Source organism: Quercus suber, unplaced genomic scaffold, assembly GCF_002906115.3.
Source record: "Quercus suber isolate HL8 unplaced genomic scaffold, Cork oak 2.0 scaffold_412, whole genome shotgun sequence".
NCBI classification, from domain to species: domain Eukaryota; kingdom Viridiplantae; phylum Streptophyta; class Magnoliopsida; order Fagales; family Fagaceae; genus Quercus; species Quercus suber.
Window position 1 is genome coordinate 403,086 of NW_027069863.1, and position 20,417 is coordinate 423,502.

General features: G+C 34.8%; 2 protein-coding genes across 2 annotated transcripts; both read left to right on the plus strand.

Moving 5' to 3' along the window:
* Nucleotides 1-2,162: 2,162 nt before the first annotated feature.
* On the plus strand, nt 2,163-3,764 carry LOC111987436 (E3 ubiquitin-protein ligase ATL4). The gene is made up of 2 exons (XM_065761441.1): nt 2,163-2,473; nt 3,243-3,764. Exons 1-2 carry the CDS (start codon nt 2,186-2,188, stop codon nt 3,465-3,467), a joined length of 513 nt encoding a protein of 170 aa, XP_065617513.1. The 5' UTR covers nt 2,163-2,185; the 3' UTR covers nt 3,468-3,764.
* A 1,837-nt stretch (nt 3,765-5,601) lies between these two features.
* LOC111987511 (telomerase reverse transcriptase) lies at nt 5,602-17,955 on the plus strand. The gene is made up of 13 exons (XM_024019233.2): nt 5,602-6,145; nt 7,146-7,223; nt 7,438-7,503; nt 7,581-7,752; nt 8,625-9,073; nt 10,015-10,135; nt 10,400-10,505; nt 11,159-11,291; nt 11,642-12,865; nt 14,602-15,149; nt 15,818-16,090; nt 16,531-16,817; nt 17,633-17,955. Exons 1-12 carry the CDS (start codon nt 5,843-5,845, stop codon nt 16,805-16,807), a joined length of 3,750 nt encoding a protein of 1,249 aa, XP_023875001.2. The 5' UTR covers nt 5,602-5,842; the 3' UTR covers nt 16,808-16,817; nt 17,633-17,955.
* Nucleotides 17,956-20,417: the final 2,462 nt, after the last annotated feature.

Consider the following 20,417-nt stretch of genomic DNA (forward strand, 5'->3'; position numbering starts at 1 on the left):
ATGGCATTCAACCCAGATGGTGATGCTCTAACCAGTGTCATATGTTGCATGATCCCTTGAGATTTCACTAATTGTGTGTGTATATATATTCAAGTGGACCTAAGTTTTACAATAGGGCCAAGATTTGTTGCAAACTAAGTTGCAGCAACTCCTACAAAATGCACACGTGTCAATACCTAAGATAGACACTTGTCTAGAGCTTTTTCTTAAAGAAAACTGCTGTTAACCCACTTAACCTTAATGTTAACACCTCTCTCTCTCTCTCTCTCTCTCTTTCTCTGTATTTTGAAAACAAAAATCACTCTAATTTTATCTTACTTCACACAATCTCCTTTTTCAGATTTTTTTTTTTATTCACTCTTTAAACATTCATCACTCCCTTAGAATTTTGGTGAAAGTTTTATTCTAAAAATAATAATAATAAATTAAAAAGTCTTTAAGTACGTGCAATGCTCATGCGTAGAAACTAATGTTAATATATTTAAGTTTTACTTTTATTAAATTGAGAATAATTTAATTTTTTTAATAACAAACCTAGAAAAAGTTCTTGGACGGACCTGCCCATACTCTCTGAAATACTAATAGTGTAATCTTCAATCAATGTCAAGTAGAACTAACAACTGTATATGCCCCTCAGAGTTGCTTTAGCTTTAACCTAAACTATAATTTATCATAAAGATTCATGTATTAAAAAAAAAAAATTATCATAAAGAAAACAAAAGAGTTTCAATGATAGACCGACCGCCCTTGTGGATTACACCTAATGCATCACGCGGAAGTGACTCAATGACTGGGCGGCGACGCTTTCGCTTTATTCTTTGTTCCTTGCATATAGAAAGCGAAAAAGAGAAGAAAACTAAAGTAGTAAAAGCAAGCAAATGACTCCACTCCGTACCAGTACCTATCCAATCTATCAACTTTAGACTTTTCTTAAAGCATTCACAGCAGTGGTGCTAAATAGCTATATTGCTATTTTTTAGCACCACTGCACACAAAAGAAGCCCACAACAGTGGAGCTATAAGCAAATTTTTTGCTTCTCTCAAAGGTAAAATATATATATATATATATATATATTTTATTTTGTGTTCACACTATGATTAGAATATTTTATTTATTTTTTCTTTTTCCTCCTTCCCATTTCTACCAGTTGCTCCTCTCTTCCTTCGCCATTTTTTTTCTTTCTCCTCCTTCCTCCACTCACCATCGACCCAAGCCCCTGCCCAGCGCCAATCGCCTCAGACCCACGCCCTGATCGCCTCCGGCCTCGTGGATCGAAGTGGCTTCCCTCACCTCCACTCTGCTGCTGGGTCGTGGTTGTGCTCCAGTGTGCATTGGTATTGGGGTTGAGATCGGTGTGTGGTTTCAACGTTTCGGTAGCTGGATTTGGGTTTGGTGGGTTTTGGCGTCTGGGTTGCTGTATTTTAGGGGTCACGGTGGAGATGGTGGTGGTGGTGGGTCATATCGGTGTGGGTTCGATTTGTGATTTTGGGCCGATTTGTGTTTTGTGGTGCTGTGAGTTTGTTTGTTTGTTTTTTTTTTCCTTACTGTGGACTGCTAGTGGTGGTGGTGGTTGTGGGTGTGGCTGATGGTAGAGTGGGTTTGTTTTGTGGTGCTGTGTTGGCGGTGGTTGTGTCATGTTTTGTGGTGCTGTGAGTTTTTTTTCCCCTGCTGTGGACTGGTGGTGGTGGTGGTTGTGGTTGTGGCTGATGGTAAAGTGGGTTTGTTTTGTGGTGTTGTGTTGGCAGTGGTTGTGCTGTGTTTTGTGGTGCTATGGGTTTTTTTTTTTTTTTTTTTTCTTCTTCTTCTACTGTGGACTGCTGGTGGTGGTGGTGGGTGTGGGTGTGGGTGTGGCTGATGGTAGAGTGGTTGTGGTTGGTGCTGTGGTTGTTTTTTTGGGTAGTAGGATATATTATTTTATTGTAGTGGTTATATTATTTTATTGTGATGTATATATTATTTTATTGTGTTGAAAACTAAAATAGATCCACTGCTGCAGCATGTGTGTAGGTAAAATAGATAAAGTGACTTTTGTATAGCTAAATAGCTAAAATTTTGCCTTCACTGCTGTGAATGCTCAAGCTTTGAGCCATTTTTAAACTTCCCCCTCTTCTTTCTTCTCTCTTCTTCTCCTTAGAAATTAATCCTGTGTTAGCAATTTTTTTGCTTGCTTAATCTCTGTTTCAAATGGGTTTCTTTTTGGAAGAGTCCTCGGGTTTGCTAGTAACTCATCTACTATACAAGGTAGCTCTTATAATTGCAGTGGTGAGATGGGTCTTCTTGTACTGTTGGGCTTTCAGAGTTAGAAATGGATCCTCTGATGAGGCAGAGGCAGAGGCGGAGGCTTCTTCTCAGATGATAAAAGACAATCTCATACTGACCACCTTTGGTGATATCACAGAGAGATTGGCAGAGGAGAGTAAAAGTTATGACACTTGTGCCGTGTGCTTGAACAAGCTAAGAGTGCAAGATGAGGTAAGAGAGCTCAGGAACTGTTGCCATGTGTTCCACAGGGAATGCATTGATAGATGGGTAGATCATGGGCCAAAATTGGGAATTAACATTGTTTGCTAAACAATATAATTAGTAGGAACTGTATTCAAACTATATTTCATACCAACATCTCGAGTCTAAAAGACTCAATTTTGGGCCTATAAATCAAGTCTCAAAGAACCGGTTTTCATGTTCTGATCAGATCTGAGTTGGCCTTTTCCATGTGGCGTCTACCGGGAAATTGAGTTTTAGAGACTCAATTTCTATCTCGACCCTTAAATGCTCGATTTATGTTCATATATGCATCCCACGTGGATTCTAGCTGGATATCGAGCCTTGGAGACTTGGTTTTTAAAAAGAGTAATCGAGTCTTAGAGACTCGATTTTCAATCTTTGGTCCACAAGCTTCCACGTGGTTAGGGCAGCTACTGACCTTAGTCCTCATAATGTGGGTCTAGGGCCTATCCGTATTTTCCTCCAAAAAACCCAATAGCTCTCTCTTCCTCTCTCACTCTCTCTCTTTCTCTCACTCTCATACAAAAAACTCACCCCCATTACAAAACTTCAAATCAAACTCACCCTCCATATTTTCACATCCTCATGTCAGGTAAGGTTTCTCACTCTCTCTAGTTGTTAGTTATATATATATATATATATATATGTATGTATTGTCAGGTTTTTTTATGGGTATATATGTCATGACTTTTTTTTTTGTTTAGTGTGCTTGAACAAGTTAAGAGTGCAAGATGAGGTGAGAGAGCTCAGGAACTGTTGCCATGTGTTCCACAGGGAATGCATCGATAGATGGGTAGATCATGATCATCAGAACCAGACTACTTGTCCACTTTGTAGAGCCCCTTTGCTGACTTCTTCACAATTCCAGAACAGTTTGAATAGTTGTGGATCCTGCAGGAACCAGCAGCCCAGCTGGGCCGTTGAAAGAATTCTATACCTCTTTGGGGACGATCTGCTCTAAAGTTTTTAACTTGATTTGTATAAGAGCTCAGCCCCAAACAAAATGGCCCTTGATGAGTTGATATAAAGAAGAGCACTAAATTGATGGATACCAAAATGGTCATGGTGATCATGTGAATGAGTTTTTGTTTTACCGTGTTGTACAGAAAAGGGAAAAGTGAAAAAAAAAAAAAAAATAGGGAAATTCATTGTAGTCCAACAATGCTTTGGAATTCTGTGTGTACATGTTCTTTTTACAGTCAATACCTATTTTGTACATTCTGATAAAGAAAAAATAAAACCTACTTGTATTCTCTCATTTTCAAGCTGTTTTATTTATTATTTATTTTTAAGTTGAAACATGAACCAAGATATATGTCTTTTAAGAAACATTAAAAAAAAAAAAAAGATTTACTATTGCATCAACGCATTTATGAGGTCCCCATTGCATTTAACTCAATTTTTAATTACATTAGTGGCCATTTAAGAAAATTTCAAATTACCATAGCATATCTTTGGTGCGATGGTTACTCCACAAGTATAAGTGCTTGTGGGGTGTAGAGGGTAAGGACCGGAGTTCAAGTTTTCAGAATGAAACTTCACACACATATACTTAGATTAGGTTATTATATAATTTCTATCTTGTATAAAAAAAAAAAAATCCAAATTGATCACCACATATTATTAGCATAATAGTCATTCTACAAGTATAAAGTTTGTGTAATGTGAAGGACAAAGGCTGGGGTTTCAAGTTTTCAAGGGAGAGTTTTGCATACATATATACTTAAATTAGACTAGGGTGTAAATTTTATCTTGTATAAAATAAAAAAAACATACAGATATACTTAGATCATACTAGAGTATAATTTATATATTGTATAAAATAAAATAAAAATTCCAACTGAGAATTGTTGCATTTACAATATTTTCACAACAAATCATAGGTAGTAAGTTGTTATTAGTTCTAATTTAAATCTGTGGTGGGCAAAGTTTAGCCATGTGAACTTTTAACTTCACACAATTAATTTATAGTGATGGGATGCCAATAAGCCTTTGTTACCTTTGTTTAAGTGTGTTAAGCTTGAAATGAAAGGATAAGTGCTAAGAATGAGAATGAGACAAGGAAATTGTTAAGTCTCGGATTGCTTGTATTATATTCCCCGAGCTCGGTTTAAGGTACATATTTTACGCTTGTTCTTAGATTACAATAATGTTCCTTTCTTTCGATTTTTTTCTTCTTCTTCACAGAGGCCTCTTTGCCTTATATAGTCACCCAGATTATATCTTGGCCTTCCATTTGAGTTCATTCTCCTTGATACTTGTCCCATCAGGGCCTTACTAAAAGGTTTCTACATCAAGTTATGAGCTGTGATGACACTGTTTAGGTGTCATTTTCACATTAATGTAACTAGCTAAGTGCGTTCAGAACATTGAATGCGAAGGTGATAGATGCTTTATCTGTATTCCTCATTTTCTTACTTGACAACAAGTCTTCATTCTCTTCCTTGGTTTGTACTCGATGGTCTTCAGAATTGGGCCTTGATCCCCCCCAAGGACATGTCGGCATCCTCTGGGTCCTCGGGTATTATAGTCTCCTTGTGCTTGTGATGAGTTATTATATTCACCCAAAGGGTTCGCTATCAGTACTTTCTGAGGTTTGCTCTTTTGACATTGGCCTCTTGACACTTGTCCCTATTCTCGGATTCTCATCCTCCCATAAAACTCATTGTTGAAATTACATTTTTGTCAATTAATAACAATCAATAACAACCTACTATTTAAAATTTGTCGTGAAATTGTTTTGGACATAACCTTTTATATATGTATATCTATAATTATTTTATAATTTTATTAGGTATTTGTGTATCTTACGATTCACAATTTGATATGATATACAATACAAAAAAATAAAAAGTCGATTCACGATTTGACAACTATGTCCCAATTCATACCATTTTCCTAACAATTAAATATTTTTAACTGAAACGAAAAAAAAAACCACCTGTCCACTTATTTATTTATTTATTTTCCTTCATAAAAAGAAAACTACTCATTCCTTTCCCAATCTGTACAATTATCACAACAATTATGTCGGTTTAACTATAAAAAGAAAATTTTAAAAACTCCACAACCACACAATCTAAAAATAAAAAACCACTTGCTTCACGGTCTCTCCCACTTTCCTCACTCCTCTCCTCCAGTGGGGGTAGTTTTCATAAGTTATAACATTTTCTTACCAAAAGAAAAAAAAAAAAGTTTTAACATTTGCAGTGGCCAAGTCAAATTAAAATCAAATAAAGAGGAAAAATAAAAATCCATTACACTTTCCTTCTCTTTTAAAAAAAACAGAAAGGAAAAAAAATTCTCTCTTTTATCACTTCTCACTTTCCCGAGAAAATGCCGAAGAAAAGGCGGGTACCGGAGGTACTATGGCGACTATTCCGCCACCGCGCGCGGACGCTCGCTTCCACAATCGTATCGCTCGTTCCTCCTCTTCCGCCGTCCTCGTGCTCGTGCTCGCGCTCGCGCACAGGTTCACAATGCCTCAGCTGTAGTGGCTCCGAAGCGATGTCGTTTTTGGTGAGAAAAGAGGATCCTCAAGAGTACGTGAAACTGTTGAATAAGTGCTTCGTTGTGGCCTCTGAAAACGCTCCTCCTCTCTCTCCTTTCCAATCTCACTCTCGCTGGCCCCAGTCTCAGGTACATTTATACGCATATACATACACCTATATATGCGTGTGTGTGTGTGTGTGTTTGAAGTTAAAAAACGATAGCTTTTGGTTTACAAACTGAACGTATTTGGTCCCTGAGTGGTTGAAATATCAAAAGCTCTCATTTTTTTTTTTAATAAATATTTTTATCAAATGATCGTGTTCACTCTAATAAACGAGAGATATGTGTGTAAAAATATCTACCATTTTTGGTTGACAATGAGTTAGTTATTTTTTGCTAACATGTCTCATGCATATTAGATTTTGATACTGCTGACATGGTATGGTACCAAATACCTTTTCCTAATTTTTTAAACTTCAGATTACCAAATGCCACTCACCAGAAACTAGTGACAAAAAACACTCATTTTATTTGAAACTTTTACTTGATAAAAAATGCTCATTTTTAAACTTTTGGTCCTTGAAGTTTAAAAAATTATAGAGCTTTTGAAATTTTAAACACCAATAGCGCTAGGAAGCACGGATATGGATACGGTATGATACAGTAACATGAGCAATTTTTGAAAAATTATAATATGGAGTGACTGGAATAACATAGGTATGACACGAAACCCTAAACGAAGTGTACATGCTTCCTAGCTCATGAGAAACTTAGGGGACCAAAAAAAGGCTTATTTTTTAAACTTTAAGGACCAAAAATGCTAAGCAAGTAAAGTATATAGTTTAAACTTTGGGGACGAATAGCACTCGCTTGAAACTTCAGAACCAAAAACACTAAGTAAACAAATTATATAGCTATGGATTATGGTAATACTTTTAGTTTAACTTCATCGTAGTGAGTAAGCTTAAAATATTTTAAGTTTCTCTTTATATATTATATGGATTGATGGTGGTGGTACTGATTGTTTTGTAGGTAGTGTTTCCATTTCTGGGTTGGTTGTCTCGTACTCTCATTGATTAAATAAAGTCTTGAGAAGGGAATCACACTGCACATCTAATATGTAAACTACTGCTGATTATGTTTTCAGATTGTGCAAAGGACCATTGAAATTATAATGCATGAGCAATTCAACTCTATCAATGTAATTTGCAAGGCTTATGATAAGGCAAGCATTCGTTTGTTTATTTATTGTGTAAACTTCATAGACAATGTTCAATGTTGCTATCAACATTGTCAATATCATCCATTTCATTCTGGAAATGGGGTTGGCAGTGTTTTGTTTTTTGGGTATCCTCATTTATTTATTTTTCTAGGAGTAGTTTTTAACATTTCATATTTGCCTTATTTCTTGTTTGAAAATATTCATCAATATGTAACAGATTAATCGTGCAAGTCCCATTGTAGAACTTCTATCTTCTTCAGCTTGGTGTCTTCTTTCACAAAGGGTATGGTTTGCTAACTTCTTCTCTGTTGTTTCTTGAACTACATCACCAAAATTAAGGTCAAAATTGCATTTATGCAGGTTGGGGATGATGTCATGGTTTATCTTTTAAAGTATACATCAATATTTTTGCCAGTTTCTTCTAAGAAGCACCAACAAGTAACAGGTCCTCCTATAAGTGATATATGCCTCAAGCAGTCAAAAAAGCGAACATTGGAGTCTCAGTATCAACATACTTCACTTGATAAATGTGGTAATGACTAATGAAGACTTTCTAAACACTTGTAGTTGTTCTGTCAACATTGTCAGTTGAATTAAAATTCCCTTTTACGGTACCTAGGAAAAATAATGTTACATAAATATTTATTTTATTTTTTGTATGTATGTGTATATGTAAATGTGTACACATGCAGACACTGGCACACATATCAGCATTAGCTTATTATTTATATATATATATATGTATGTATGTATGTATGTATGTAAATGTGCACACTTGCAGACACTGGCACACAAATCAGCATTAGGGCCATAAATTTGCAAAATTCGTTGTTAATATTTTAGCCTTAAGCGTAAAATTAAGTTTAATGAAATTTTCTATTCAGAATGAATGATTGGTGAATAAAAATTATTTTAGATTTAAATAATATATTAATGCAACCGTTTTGACATTAAAACTTTAATACTTTTTTTGATAAGCATTAAAACTTTAATACTATTAGATCACTATACACAGCCAAATCAATTTTACAATTTGAATAAATTATAAATAGAATCTGATGGTACATATTGCCTTTCTTTTTAATATTTAACAACCTCTGTTTTTTGGGATAAAACGTATTTGCCGTAGTCTCTTTCTGACCTTAGGCCGGTTCTTTCTTGGTCTTTTCTTACCTGACTTGTTCTGACTTTAGGCCAGTTCTTTCTTGGTCTTTTCTTACCTGACTTGTTCCCATCTATTTGTGGATGTTCTTTTATAATAGATCTTTCCATTTTCTTATTGTCCTTAATTCCTTTTGCTTTGTGGCTATTGTGTTTGCATTAGATTGTTCAGTCATGTATAACATATCATTTCTTAAAGATTAAGAGGAGTCCAGATGATGATTTAGTCCAAACTTTTCTCAGGATCCAAAAAGAAGAGGGCTTTAGTTGACAATGTTAACCCAGTGCTAGAGATACAGAAATGGAGTAATTCTTCTAGTGTTGATGATCCATCAACTTCATTAGATCATGTTGGCTCCAATGTTAGGAGTTCTTCAAGTCCAAGATCATTTAGTCGGCTTCATGGAAACAAGCGTTCTCAAGCGAGTTCATCGGAAGTAGCTATACCAATTTCTGGAACTTTTACCAATAATACTGAAGGGGATTTAAATGAGAAACTTCAAGAAAGCTCAAATCCCACAGCTACAAAGTTTGGAAAGCGTTCAAGGCCATTTAGTTGGCAGCGTCGCAGAAATAGAAGGCGTTTAAATTTTGAAGAAACCAGCTCTTTTGCAACAATTCATATGGATAAAGATGGCGTATCTGGGAGGCTCCAGCATGATGCAAATTCTAGCTTAAATAGTTCTGAAAAGGTGATTGATTTCCTATGAAGGATCCTTCAGTCAAGTTCAACATTGGTTTGATATATTGGAGGGTTTCAATTTTTCCCAAAATAATGGAATGAAGGGTGAGTTTGTGGGTTCAAGACTCACTAAATGCGTGTGTAACTCACCAATAGAATAAAAAAAAAAAAAGATTTTTAGTACATGAAACCTAATTACTATTTGTTGCCTAACCTAGAAGGCTTTAAGAAATATGCTGTGTGCGCCACCCTTAACATGGATACAGTTTTATTTAATTTATCCCCTCATAAATTGATAAGTAATTCGTACCTTTATTTCAACACATTATGGAATACTTTTAAACATCAAACTTTTGTTATTATTGTAATTAAAGATTATTGGAGCATGAGTGACATAACATCTGGATTAATAATGATGTGGTTTGCCTTCCTATTATCAGAATAAAGGGGTTAGATGCAGAAATAGTAATCTCCAAGTGAACAGAAGACATACAGCCAAACAATCTCAGCAGGTAGTTGTGGCTTTGTACTCATGGTGCCTGCTTGAGCATGAGAACAAGATGCAGTATGTCACAGCTTACTCTTCTGGTAGATGAGAATCTCCAAGAAAGTAAAAGAAGTTGGAAGTAAAACAACAATAAGGAGATATCAGTACCCTAATTAATATTAACACATACATGGCTAGAACAGTGTTTGTTGGCATGGAGATTCTAAGATAGATAAGATTGTCAATTACAAAAGAACCCTGAATCTCAAAAGGGTTAGAAAGATTAATGTTTGGTTTATATATACCCATATCAAGAAGATTGAATGACTTAATGCCATCTCTTAGTGAACATTTGGATTCTTCCAATGCAGTGAAAATGAAAAGGCATCTCTCCCTGCTATTACAGTTTATTATTATTATTTTAACTTTTAACCTTTTCCTTTTGGATATGATCTATTCTGCAGATGCCTTGTTTTTCAGTATCACAAGCTCCCAAGCCCCTGGTAGTTGCCAAAGGGGCTTGTATTAACAGGAAATTCATGTTTTATAACAGGGAATGTTCTTCATCAGTTTTTCCAGCAAAGCGTATCCTTCAGTTTAATTTTAAATGTACATGTACTTAATTTGTCTCTTTGTTATAAAATTGCTTGTATTTCCATTTTTTTCACCCGGCTTTATAGACTGAATGATCAGTGACAAACGGATAATATGTTATCTTTTTATGTTGTGCAATTATGCTTTCTTATTTTTGGAAAAGAAACACAGTTTGAACTTAAATTTGTGATGTTAAGAGCTTCTGTCATGCCTTTTCTTTGGTGTAAAAGAACACAGTACCTTAATAATCTTCAGATATACTAAATTCTCTGAAGCCCAATTTTTCTGGTGCAAATTTTCTTATTGGCGATATCTTTGGCTTAAATGCAACTCAGGAAATGCTGTGCAAATCATCATGCCTGTAAGTGCAAATTCAAATACTGTGATTTCACAACCTTTTTAAGTGTACAGTACCCTTACAGGGCTTTTCTGATTTGTCATGGTAAAATTATTGTTTTATTTTTATTTTTATGTGGCATGCATGTTGATTTCAGTTTGATTTCTAGAATACAAATTTTTTCTTACTGTGGAATATTGATCCCATAGTTATTATAATCTTTTACATAAGGAATCATGAAAAGCTCCTTTGCTGGATATAACAGGAAATTTATGCATGATGTAGTTCCAAACTTCAAGTTATGAAATAATGAAAACGAGTTCCTCAATCAGTATCGGGATTGCAATTTAAAAGCTCTGGAATGGATTAAGGTTAAAAGGGACACTAATGGCACAGTGAAGTCTCTTTGTGCTAAAATCTTATGGCCAATGTCAACTAATTCGCTCTTTAGACTAGGGTCTGGAATCTATGATCATTACCATTACAATGAGTTTCTTTGGATGTAAGCTGTATTGTGTCTTAGAGCACAGATACATGAAAACTTTTTCTGAAGTATAAATGTGGGACATGTTTATGAGAATATTAGGGCAATAAATAATTGCAGTTATAGCCAATATTTCAGGTTTTTAATTTAATTTGGATGGCACTGCTTTAACTGCTTGTTTTTGGTTCTGAAGGTACCGCTCACTCGTTAAGTTGCTTAAGAAGCTCATACGCAAGGCACAACATTGCCAACATCTGAGATTATTGGATAAGCATTGCGCTGTTCCAACATTGGATGCTACTGTAAAATCTGGCACTAACTTTGAGGTAAATTGTGTGAAGGCATATTTAGCATTCACAATTTCACATTCTGAGGTTACACCTCGCTCAGTTTCATATGTGTTTGAATGCATTGGTGCATAGTATGCACACCTTGATAGCTGTGCAAATTGAAATTATGTATGTGATTTTTTTTTTTTTTTTGAGTGGTGGGTGGTTTTTATTTTTATTTTTATTTTTATTTTTTTGTGGGGGGTGGGGGCGGGGGGATTTGTTAAATGGGAGAGCTCATTATAGAATTGCACTGTGTAATGTACATCCCTTAAGCTATCTCACTAATTTAAGCACTTCTTGCTTCCTCTAAGAAAAATATAATTCTTGCGAAATTGTTATTTTAGGGGAATGAATCAGAGAAAATTGTTCCTGAGAACTCTCATGGATCTAATACTTCATATTACGTGGATATTGAACCTCAGTTTGAAGCAAATAAGTCTTATTGCTTGAGAAGTCAGGTAGAGTCATTTATATGGGCAGTTATTAGGAGTGTAGTTCCCACAGAATTGCTAGGTTCCTGTCATAACTGGAGAATGTTTAGGAGGAATATTGCCAGGTTTATTAAACTTCGAAGATTTGAGAAGTTCTCGTTAAAGCAATGCATGCTTAAATTAAAAGCATCAAGTTTCCCGTTTCTATCAACTGAACAATTTTCATGTTGCTCGAGTAATCATGTGCTAAAATGTACAACGGGGGAGAGTATAGACATGCATAAGGGATCCAGAATATTGGACGATGCCACACATGTTTTGAGACATAAACTTCTGGAGAGCTGGATCTTTTGGCTCTTTTCATCTCTAGTGGTGCCACTGGTGCAAGCAAACTTCTATGTCACTGAAATTGAGCATGGGAATCAAGATCTATATTATTATAGGAAATCAGTTTGGGAGAAGTTGATAAATAAGTCTGTCACTTGCTTGAAAAAAGATCAGGGCTATAATGACTTGGATGCTGCAACTGTTAGACATATTATAAGAAAAAGATTATTTGGTTTCTCGAAGCTAAGATTTCGTCCAAAAGAAGATGGAATGAGGATGCTGTCAAATCTAAAAGCATCATCAAGAATGCCATCACGAAAGTCCTCTTTGGAAGATAAATCTTGTGGAATGCAGGGAAAAGGAAAATTTTGTTCCAAGAAAGTTGAATTTAATTATTTCAAGTCTGTAAATCTTGTTCTTCGTGATACACATGCTGTTTTAAAAGGTATACAGTTGGAAGAACCTGAGAAGCTGGGAGCATCAGTTTTTGATTACAATGATGTCTACAGAAAGTTATGTCCATTTCTAATTGGTCTGAAAAATAGGTTGGTAACCGTGCCTAGTGCATTTGTTGTTGTTTCTGATGTACTGAAAGCATATGATTCTATTGATCAGGATAAGCTTCTTAGTGTAATGAAAGATGTCATACAGAAAGATGAGTATCTTCTTAAACAGTCCCATCAAGTAGTCTGCACAAAGAAATCTTTGTGGGTTCATAAGAACCTTGTATTGATGGATCAAAATATGAGCACTGCAAAAGTCACATCCTCTGTTCCCTTTTGTTCACTGCATACTGTCTTTGTTAACCAGGTAGCTATTTCGAGTCGCTCTTCAAGGAAAGCTGTTAATATTTATTCTTATAGATCTTTCCTATTTCCATTGAATATTTTAATGATTACTGCTTTTCTTTTTTATGAGGTTAGTCACTTGGTATCAGCTTTCACTACTTGTCTAACTACTACCTTCATGCATAATGCTTGTGTATGTCATATGTTACCTGCAAGATACAAATAGTCTATAGAATCCTGTAAGCATCATAAGCAATTTTTTGAGTTGGATCTTTATTTTTTATATCCTTCTTGTGTGACTGGTTTTGCAAATCAGCGGAAATGTTTACCTTTTTTTCTTGATCAATCATGGCTTTTAGTTTGGGGTACTAGAAGTTTTGATGTTCAAATAAAGCTCTACTAAAAGAAAATAGATTTGGTACCTACAGAGATATCTTTATCTGGTTCCCAGCTGAGTGTGCTACCCATTGGGTAATTTTGGTAAGATTGGCGGGCGCTCATTTGGTTTTAGTACCAAATGACAAGGGTATTCTAGCCATTTTTGTTATGGCCTGGGAACTGGTTAGTTGGTAGGGACTCTGTTTAGTTGTCTACTCAGATAAGTGTATTTAAGTAGCCAATGAGCTCTAGCTTAAATGACACCTCTTTCTTTGTGATTGTAAGGTGTGGAGGGCGAGGTCGTGGGTTTAAGATCCATGGGGTACATATGTTACTTAGCAATAATTGAAAAAAGAAAAAGAAAAAAAGAGACTAAAGTATACTTTTGTCCCTAAGTTTGGGTTGTTTTCATTTTTGCCCTACATGTTTAATTCAGTTTTCATATTGGCCCTACCATCCATTTCTTTAGTAATATGATTGTTAAGTGTCGTTTATTTTTAACTGTTGCATCGAATACTAGCTCTTAAATGTTGTAGAATTCAGGAATTTTATTTTTTAGGCAGAAAAACATATTATGGATGGTCTCATTACCAATGGAAATGGACACCAGAGTCAATATGAAAACAAAATTAAAAATGAAGGGCCAAAATTAAAATTTTGAAAATAAAGGGCCAAAATGAAAACAATCCCTAAATTTAAGGGCTAAAAGTGTACTTTAGTCTTTAAAAAATGTATTTGGGTCATTGAGATTTAGTCTTAGATTTTCCTTGGTCCCCTACTGTGCTCATTTACCAAGCATATGCAGCCTATGTCAAGATATCCATTGATGTACATTGCATGGGATGAAGAATAAAGTATTTTTAGCCCATGTGGAGTATCTGTGTGGTGTAATAAGATATTTGGATGATCAATGCATCAATGCTGTCGTGATGAATAGGTTTGACTCTTTCCTCTTCCTTGTTACTCCCATCATCAAGCTTTCATCCTAACTGATGTAGGATCGACTAATTTGTATTCTTGATGAGATCTTGAAATGGTTGACGGCTGTGTGGTATTAAAACAATGAAAAGAGCATGAAATAAAGAAAGATAAAATATTAGGCAGTTTTGCTGGTTTTTTTTTTTCCTTAGTACACTGCCTGTTTGCTTTGGTTTCCTGTATTGTTTTCTTTTTTCAATGAAGTTATATTTCTTATTAAAAAAAAAAAAAAAAGATAAAATATTAGGCAATCACACCTAGGTTTTCCCAAGCAATCACACTTAGGTAGGAGACTTTTGAAGTAAAAAAATGAAATGCCTCTTTTCTGAATTTTTCATACTTGTGAATAAATAATCTCTTTTGAGGAAGCTAAGTTTTGTTTAATATTTTTTATTCTTACAGGAGTGGAGCAGGCGTGTGAAAAAAGAAGAGTTATTTTTCAATTTAAAGGAACATGTTAAGTACAACGTACTGCAATTAGATAAGAAGTTTTTTGTTCTAGGTGTAGGTATTCCTCAAGGAAGTATTGTGTCATCTCTGCTTTGCTCATTTTACTATGGACATCTGGAAAGAAATTTGATAATTCCGTATCTTGAGAAAGCTGGTGAAGCTGCTGCTGAAGATATATCTAGAAGACATATTTCTAATGATGTTTCTGCAGAGGAAAGTAGTGGGGATGGATATATACTTCTTAGATTCATTGATGACTTCCTTCTCATTTCAACCTCAAAGAAGCTGGCTGCTAGCTTCGTTTCCAGGTTGCGAAGAGGATTTCATGCGTACAACTGCTACATGAATGATGACAAATTTTCTATCAATTTTGATATTGGAGACTTATCAGGGATTCCATCAAGCAGGGTTTATGTGGGTGAAGATGGTATTTCATTTATTCGATGGAGTGGATTGCTTATCAATTGTTTCACTTTAGAAGTTCAGGCAGACTACTCAAAGTTAATTTTCGTATATAATTTTACTTCTTGTCATTCTACTTGCTAGATGTATCTTATAATGTTCTGTTTTGGATTTTAGCTTCAGATGTCAAGATTAGGACCCAATCATTTGAACCTTTGAAATCATTCCATATCGTTGTCATGCTACTCATTAAGCGTATATTTGATACTCTCGAAATTGTTACATAGCATTCTTAATTGGTTTTATATCTCTTTCTTCCAAACAATTATGCTTGAGAGTTTCCTTTTGCTTGATTTCTTTTTATTTATCAGTATTGGACCTAGTTCTTATCAAATTTCCAGCCACAAATTATCAATATCACATCCTTAGCAACTTCTTCAATATGTTGTGCGAGTTAAATGTTTAAATTGCAAGCGGTAGTCAAGTAGTGTCCAGTCCTCTTTGAAGTACTTTTGTGATTTTTGTTTAATAGGATTCATTTAAGATAAGTCTGTGGGTGGGATCTTAGAATGAAGCTAGGTCTAATTGTTTGCCTCACAGTTTTGGGCTCATTTAAAAAAAAAAAAATGATATTTCATTGTCTTGTTATTTAAGCTCTACATGTTGCAGTTAGATTTTCTTTTTGGTTATCTAATGTAAACTTTGAATCTCAGTTTTATGAAAGTTCAATTTCTTCCCCAAGTAACTTGTTCCCTATACTAAACAGGTATCTGAATAACCATTTAAGTTCGACTCTTACTGTCAGCTGGCAAGGTAAACCAGGTCACCATCTGAAGACAAAGCTATATGGCTTTATGAGACCTAAATGCCATCCTATATTCTTCTGTTCAAATATTAATTCTACAGATGTTGTCAGATTAAATATATATCAGGCTTTTCTGGTATGTGCAATGAAATTTCATTGCTATGTTCGTGACTTATCGTACATATGCAAACTTCACAAGGGATTCTATCTAAAAATGATTCAAAAATCTGTGAGGTATGGATGTAATCCTTGTTTATCTTACAGTGTATGTGGTTGTTAAACTTGGTTTATTGAGATACAGTTTTCCTGTGCTGATTTTAGTTGATATTTTAGCATTTGTGAAGCCCCATGTGCAATGGCCATGTAAAGTAATTGAATGGCTGTCTATGCTTTGATACATAAGAGGTATGGATGTAATCCTTGTTTATCTTACAGTGTATGTGGTTGTTAAACTTGGTTTATTGAGATACAGTTTTCCTGTGCTGATTTTAGTTGATATTTTAGCATTTGTGAAGCCCCATGTGCAATGGCCATGTAAAGTAATTGAATGGCTGTCTATGCTTTGATACATATTCTTTTAATTTAACAACTATAAAATTTAATTTTCAACATTTAATGATACTTCTTTTCTACTATTTTTTTCAGTTCATTGGCTTTGTTGCTTGTCTTGTTAGGTATATGTACAAGCTCATAAAGAAACGGATGCGTTCTGCATACTGCTATTCTGATATCCGGACTATACTTCAGTTGGAGGAAGAAGAAGTTGGATGGCTTGGATTATATGCGTACATCCAGGTACTGAAGAGAAAAGAATCACGGCATAAACAGTTGCTATCTTCATTAAGGTCTGAGTTGGCACATAAAATACATATGAGTGAGCCACTGCCTTCTCAACTAAAGTATGCAGTTGATGCCTCACATTCATCCTTAATTTGGAAAATTAAGTATTAAATTTTTGAAGGTATGTGACTAGTATAATGATGGAACTTTTTTCTTTTCATTTGGCGACTGTATTCAAGCTTATTTGGTTATTCTTTTTCCTAATGCTTAGTAAAAAGTAGAAAGTCATACTAGAGACTTATTTTAAAAAAAAGAAAAAGAAAAAGAAAAAGAACAAAGAATGTTATGTTTATTTGCATAGAATAAAGCTAGGATGCATAGACAGTCCAATATAGTAGTCATAACCACATTTGTTGCAACAGACAGAAATATAAGGGAGATATTTTTATTTTTATTTTGGAAAATTCTGCTTGTAAATCTGTTCAACGATAATTTGCATTCTACACCCAACAATTTGTTATTGAATATTTTTTAAGTTATATACTTATTTATGATATATTGTCGACTAAGTACCATATGTTAAATTGTCAATAACAAACTGATCTAAAATTTATAAATTCTTTTAATCAGTTAATCCCATCTTCAATCTGAATAGAATCAATAGATGCATATGTATGTTGGTAAAGTCCGAAACATGTTTTCATTTTTGTAGACTTAAGACTCATTGTTTTCTGTTATACCTTCTTTTCACGTAAAGATGTACTCCACATGATGATCCTCCACTTAGAAGTTAGAAATCATTTTTGTGAGAGGGGGAGGCATACAAATGGAACTTCAATTCTTTCTTACCCAAAAAAGAAACAAGAAAAAGGAGATCCAATGTATATTTTCCTATTATAGGAAATGTAGGAATGTCTTCGCATCCTTTTTTTTTTTTTTTTCAAAAGTAAACTCTTTGCATCTTCATTGAGTACCTATTGTTATTTTGGATTGCAGGTCTCTCCTAACTAGAACATGGCAAGTGAATGTAAGACGCATCTGGTGAGAAGCAAATTTTTGTACAGACAGATTGACAAAACAGGGAGCTTCTCAAAGGGATAGAGAGATCTTTTATGATACATGCCCTACATATTTGCTAACCTGTCTTTTTTTGGACTTGATGGGATTCGACACAGCCCGTGTATGTCGCTAATGAAGATGCTGTTTTGTAATTTACCTGTGTTTTGTGGTCTGTAATATGCTAGTCTGTATATGGTAGTAGTATGGTTGTAAGGCTGCCATCCCTTTCTGCTGTTTGTGATTGTTTGCTCTGTATATAAGTGATGCAAAATAGATATAAAGGGAAAACACGGTTTTTTTTTTTTTTTTTTTTTAACCAAGTTAGGGGGAAAAAGAAGAAGAATAAATGGAAATTGGCATCTCCACATGTTATCTATATACATTATTTATTTTTACCTTGCTTTAGGAAAAATTATAAATTATTAGACACGGTTGTGAAGTGGGACTCTTTTTTTCTTTTTGGTAAACTTCTTTTGGGGATTCATTCCTCGGTAGAAGAACGTTACTGGACTACTAATTTATCAATCTCTTGTACACATTCTAATGGACAAAAACTACGTTGGGATTACACAAATCGCAAGATTTGATTTCTCTTAATTATATATATATATATATATATATTCTAAAGCAAATGATTCAAGGGCTTTGATTGGTAAGAGGAAAGAGAGAAAAGGGTATTTGCATTGCTTAGCAGTGTGGAAGATGAGGGAATTAAAAAAAAAGGACAAATTTGATAAAGATGCAGTGTAAAACTCTCCAATTAAATATTGATAAAACTATTGCCCGAGTCTGAGACTGAAATGATTTTATTAATTTTTAATTATTATTTATTTTATAACAAAGCCCAAACGAGAAGTCGGTGAAAAAAAAAAAAAAAGGACCATCTGTTCATGAACCATCTTTGGAAGTACAACATTCCTGATCAAAATCCGATTAGATAAATTGGACAATCTTGAAATTCTTTGTTTCAAAATTTAGGTGCCTATTCCAATATACAAGGTGAATAAAGAAAGAACAAGATACATTGGATAGAGGTGAAAAAAAATGTATATATAAAATGAAACAAACAACCAGAAACACAAAAAAAAAAAAAAAACAAAATCATCCATTGATTGATCCTCATATCCTTATCTTTATAGCTTCAGCAGCCTTTGCATTGGTCAACACTCAAAAAGCTTCTTAGCCACATCAAGATGATCAAACACTTGCAGGGCAGGCTCAGCAATTACACAATCGTCATATCATCAAGAGGAGTTTCATTGAGATCAAACGCTGGGGCAGACTTCACAATTACACAATCCTCATCAAGAGTAGTACTGTCCACATTGAGATCAAGAGGGACATTGAGATCAGGGATACCAAGTGGAGCCATGCAAGAACTCATCAATTCTTGTTCTTGTTTTTTTAGTTCTTTCAACTTCTCATTATTATGACTCTTCACATTGGCTATCTCCTTCTTAAACGACTCTATACGTTTAGTGAATTGGTTGATAATGTCAAACAAGAAGTCATCTCTTTTCCTTTTCAAATTCTTTGGCTTCTTGTGGGGCAAGCAAGAAACTGGGGTTTCACTTTCACTTTCACTTTCAGTTCTTGAAGTCTTGTCAATGCATGCTGGCACTGAAGGTAAAGTGGACCTTGGTTTGGTGCAACCCCAGGTGACTTTGAATGTGTAGCGGCTAAACTTCTTAGATTGCAAGATTACCGAAGGAAGTTGAAGCAAGATTTCACAGACCTCAAGCTCTTTGTTGGTAAACAAAGGGGAAGTAGTAGGGTTGCCATTGTTGCTGCCTTTGTCTTCCATTGTTTTCTCTGCTCTATGTAACAATGTAATTTGGAAACCAAAGACAATGACCAAGTTTTTTTTTTTTTTTTAAAAAAAAAAAAAAAAAAAAAAAAAAAAAAAAAAAAAAAAAAAAACAAAATCATCCATTGATTGATCCTCATATCCTTATCTTTATAGCTTCAGCAGCCTTTGCATTAGTCAACACTCAAAAAGCTTCTTAGCCACATCAAGATGATCAAACACTTGCAGGGCAGGCTCCACAATTACACAATCGTCATATCATCAAGAGGAGTTTCATTGAGATCAAACGCTGGGGCAGACTTCACAATTACACAATCCTCATCAAGAGTAGTACTGTCCACATTGAGATCAAGAGGGACATTGAGATCAGGGATACCAAGTGGAGCCATGCAAGAACTCATCAATTCTTGTTCTTGTTTTTTTAGTTCTTTCAACTTCTCATTATTATGACTCTTCGCATTGGCTATCTCCTTCTTAAACGACTCTATACGTTTAGTGAACTGGTTGATAATGTCAAACAAGAAGTCATCTCTTTTCCTTTTCAAATTCTTTGGCTTCTTGTGGGGCAAGCAAGAAACTGGGGTTTCACTTTCACTTTCAGTTCTTGAAGTCTTGTCAATGCATGCTGGCACTGAAGGTAAAGTGGACCTTGGTTTGGTGCAACCCCAGGCGACTTTGAATGTGTAGCGGCTAAACTTCTTAGATTGCAAGATTACCGAAGGAAGTTGAAGCAAGATTTCACAGACCTCAAGCTCTTTGTTGGTAAACAAAGGGGAAGTAGTATGGTTGCCATTGTTGCTGCCTTTGTCTTCCATTGTTTTCTCTGCTCTATGTAACAATGTAATTTGGAAACCAAAGACAATGACCAAGTTTTTTTTTTTTTGGTGGGTTTAATTCAGAAACATATTATATATA

What these genes read in the sequence shown, in the direction of transcription:
- LOC111987436 (XM_065761441.1), top strand. Translation starts at nt 2,186, where the DNA reads ATGGGTTTCTTTTTGGAAGAGTCCTCGGGTTTGCTAGTAACTCATCTA. An exon ending in AGCTAAGAGTGCAAGATGAG is followed by an intron (nt 2,474 to 3,242) that starts GTAAGAGAGCTC and finishes GTGCAAGATGAG; the next exon opens with GTGAGAGAGCTCAGGAACTG.
- LOC111987511 (XM_024019233.2), top strand. Translation starts at nt 5,843, where the DNA reads ATGCCGAAGAAAAGGCGGGTACCGGAGGTACTATGGCGACTATTCCGC. An exon ending in CTCGCTGGCCCCAGTCTCAG is followed by an intron (nt 6,146 to 7,145) that starts GTACATTTATAC and finishes TTATGTTTTCAG; the next exon opens with ATTGTGCAAAGGACCATTGA. An exon ending in GCTTAAATAGTTCTGAAAAG is followed by an intron (nt 9,074 to 10,014) that starts GTGATTGATTTC and finishes TCTATTCTGCAG; the next exon opens with ATGCCTTGTTTTTCAGTATC.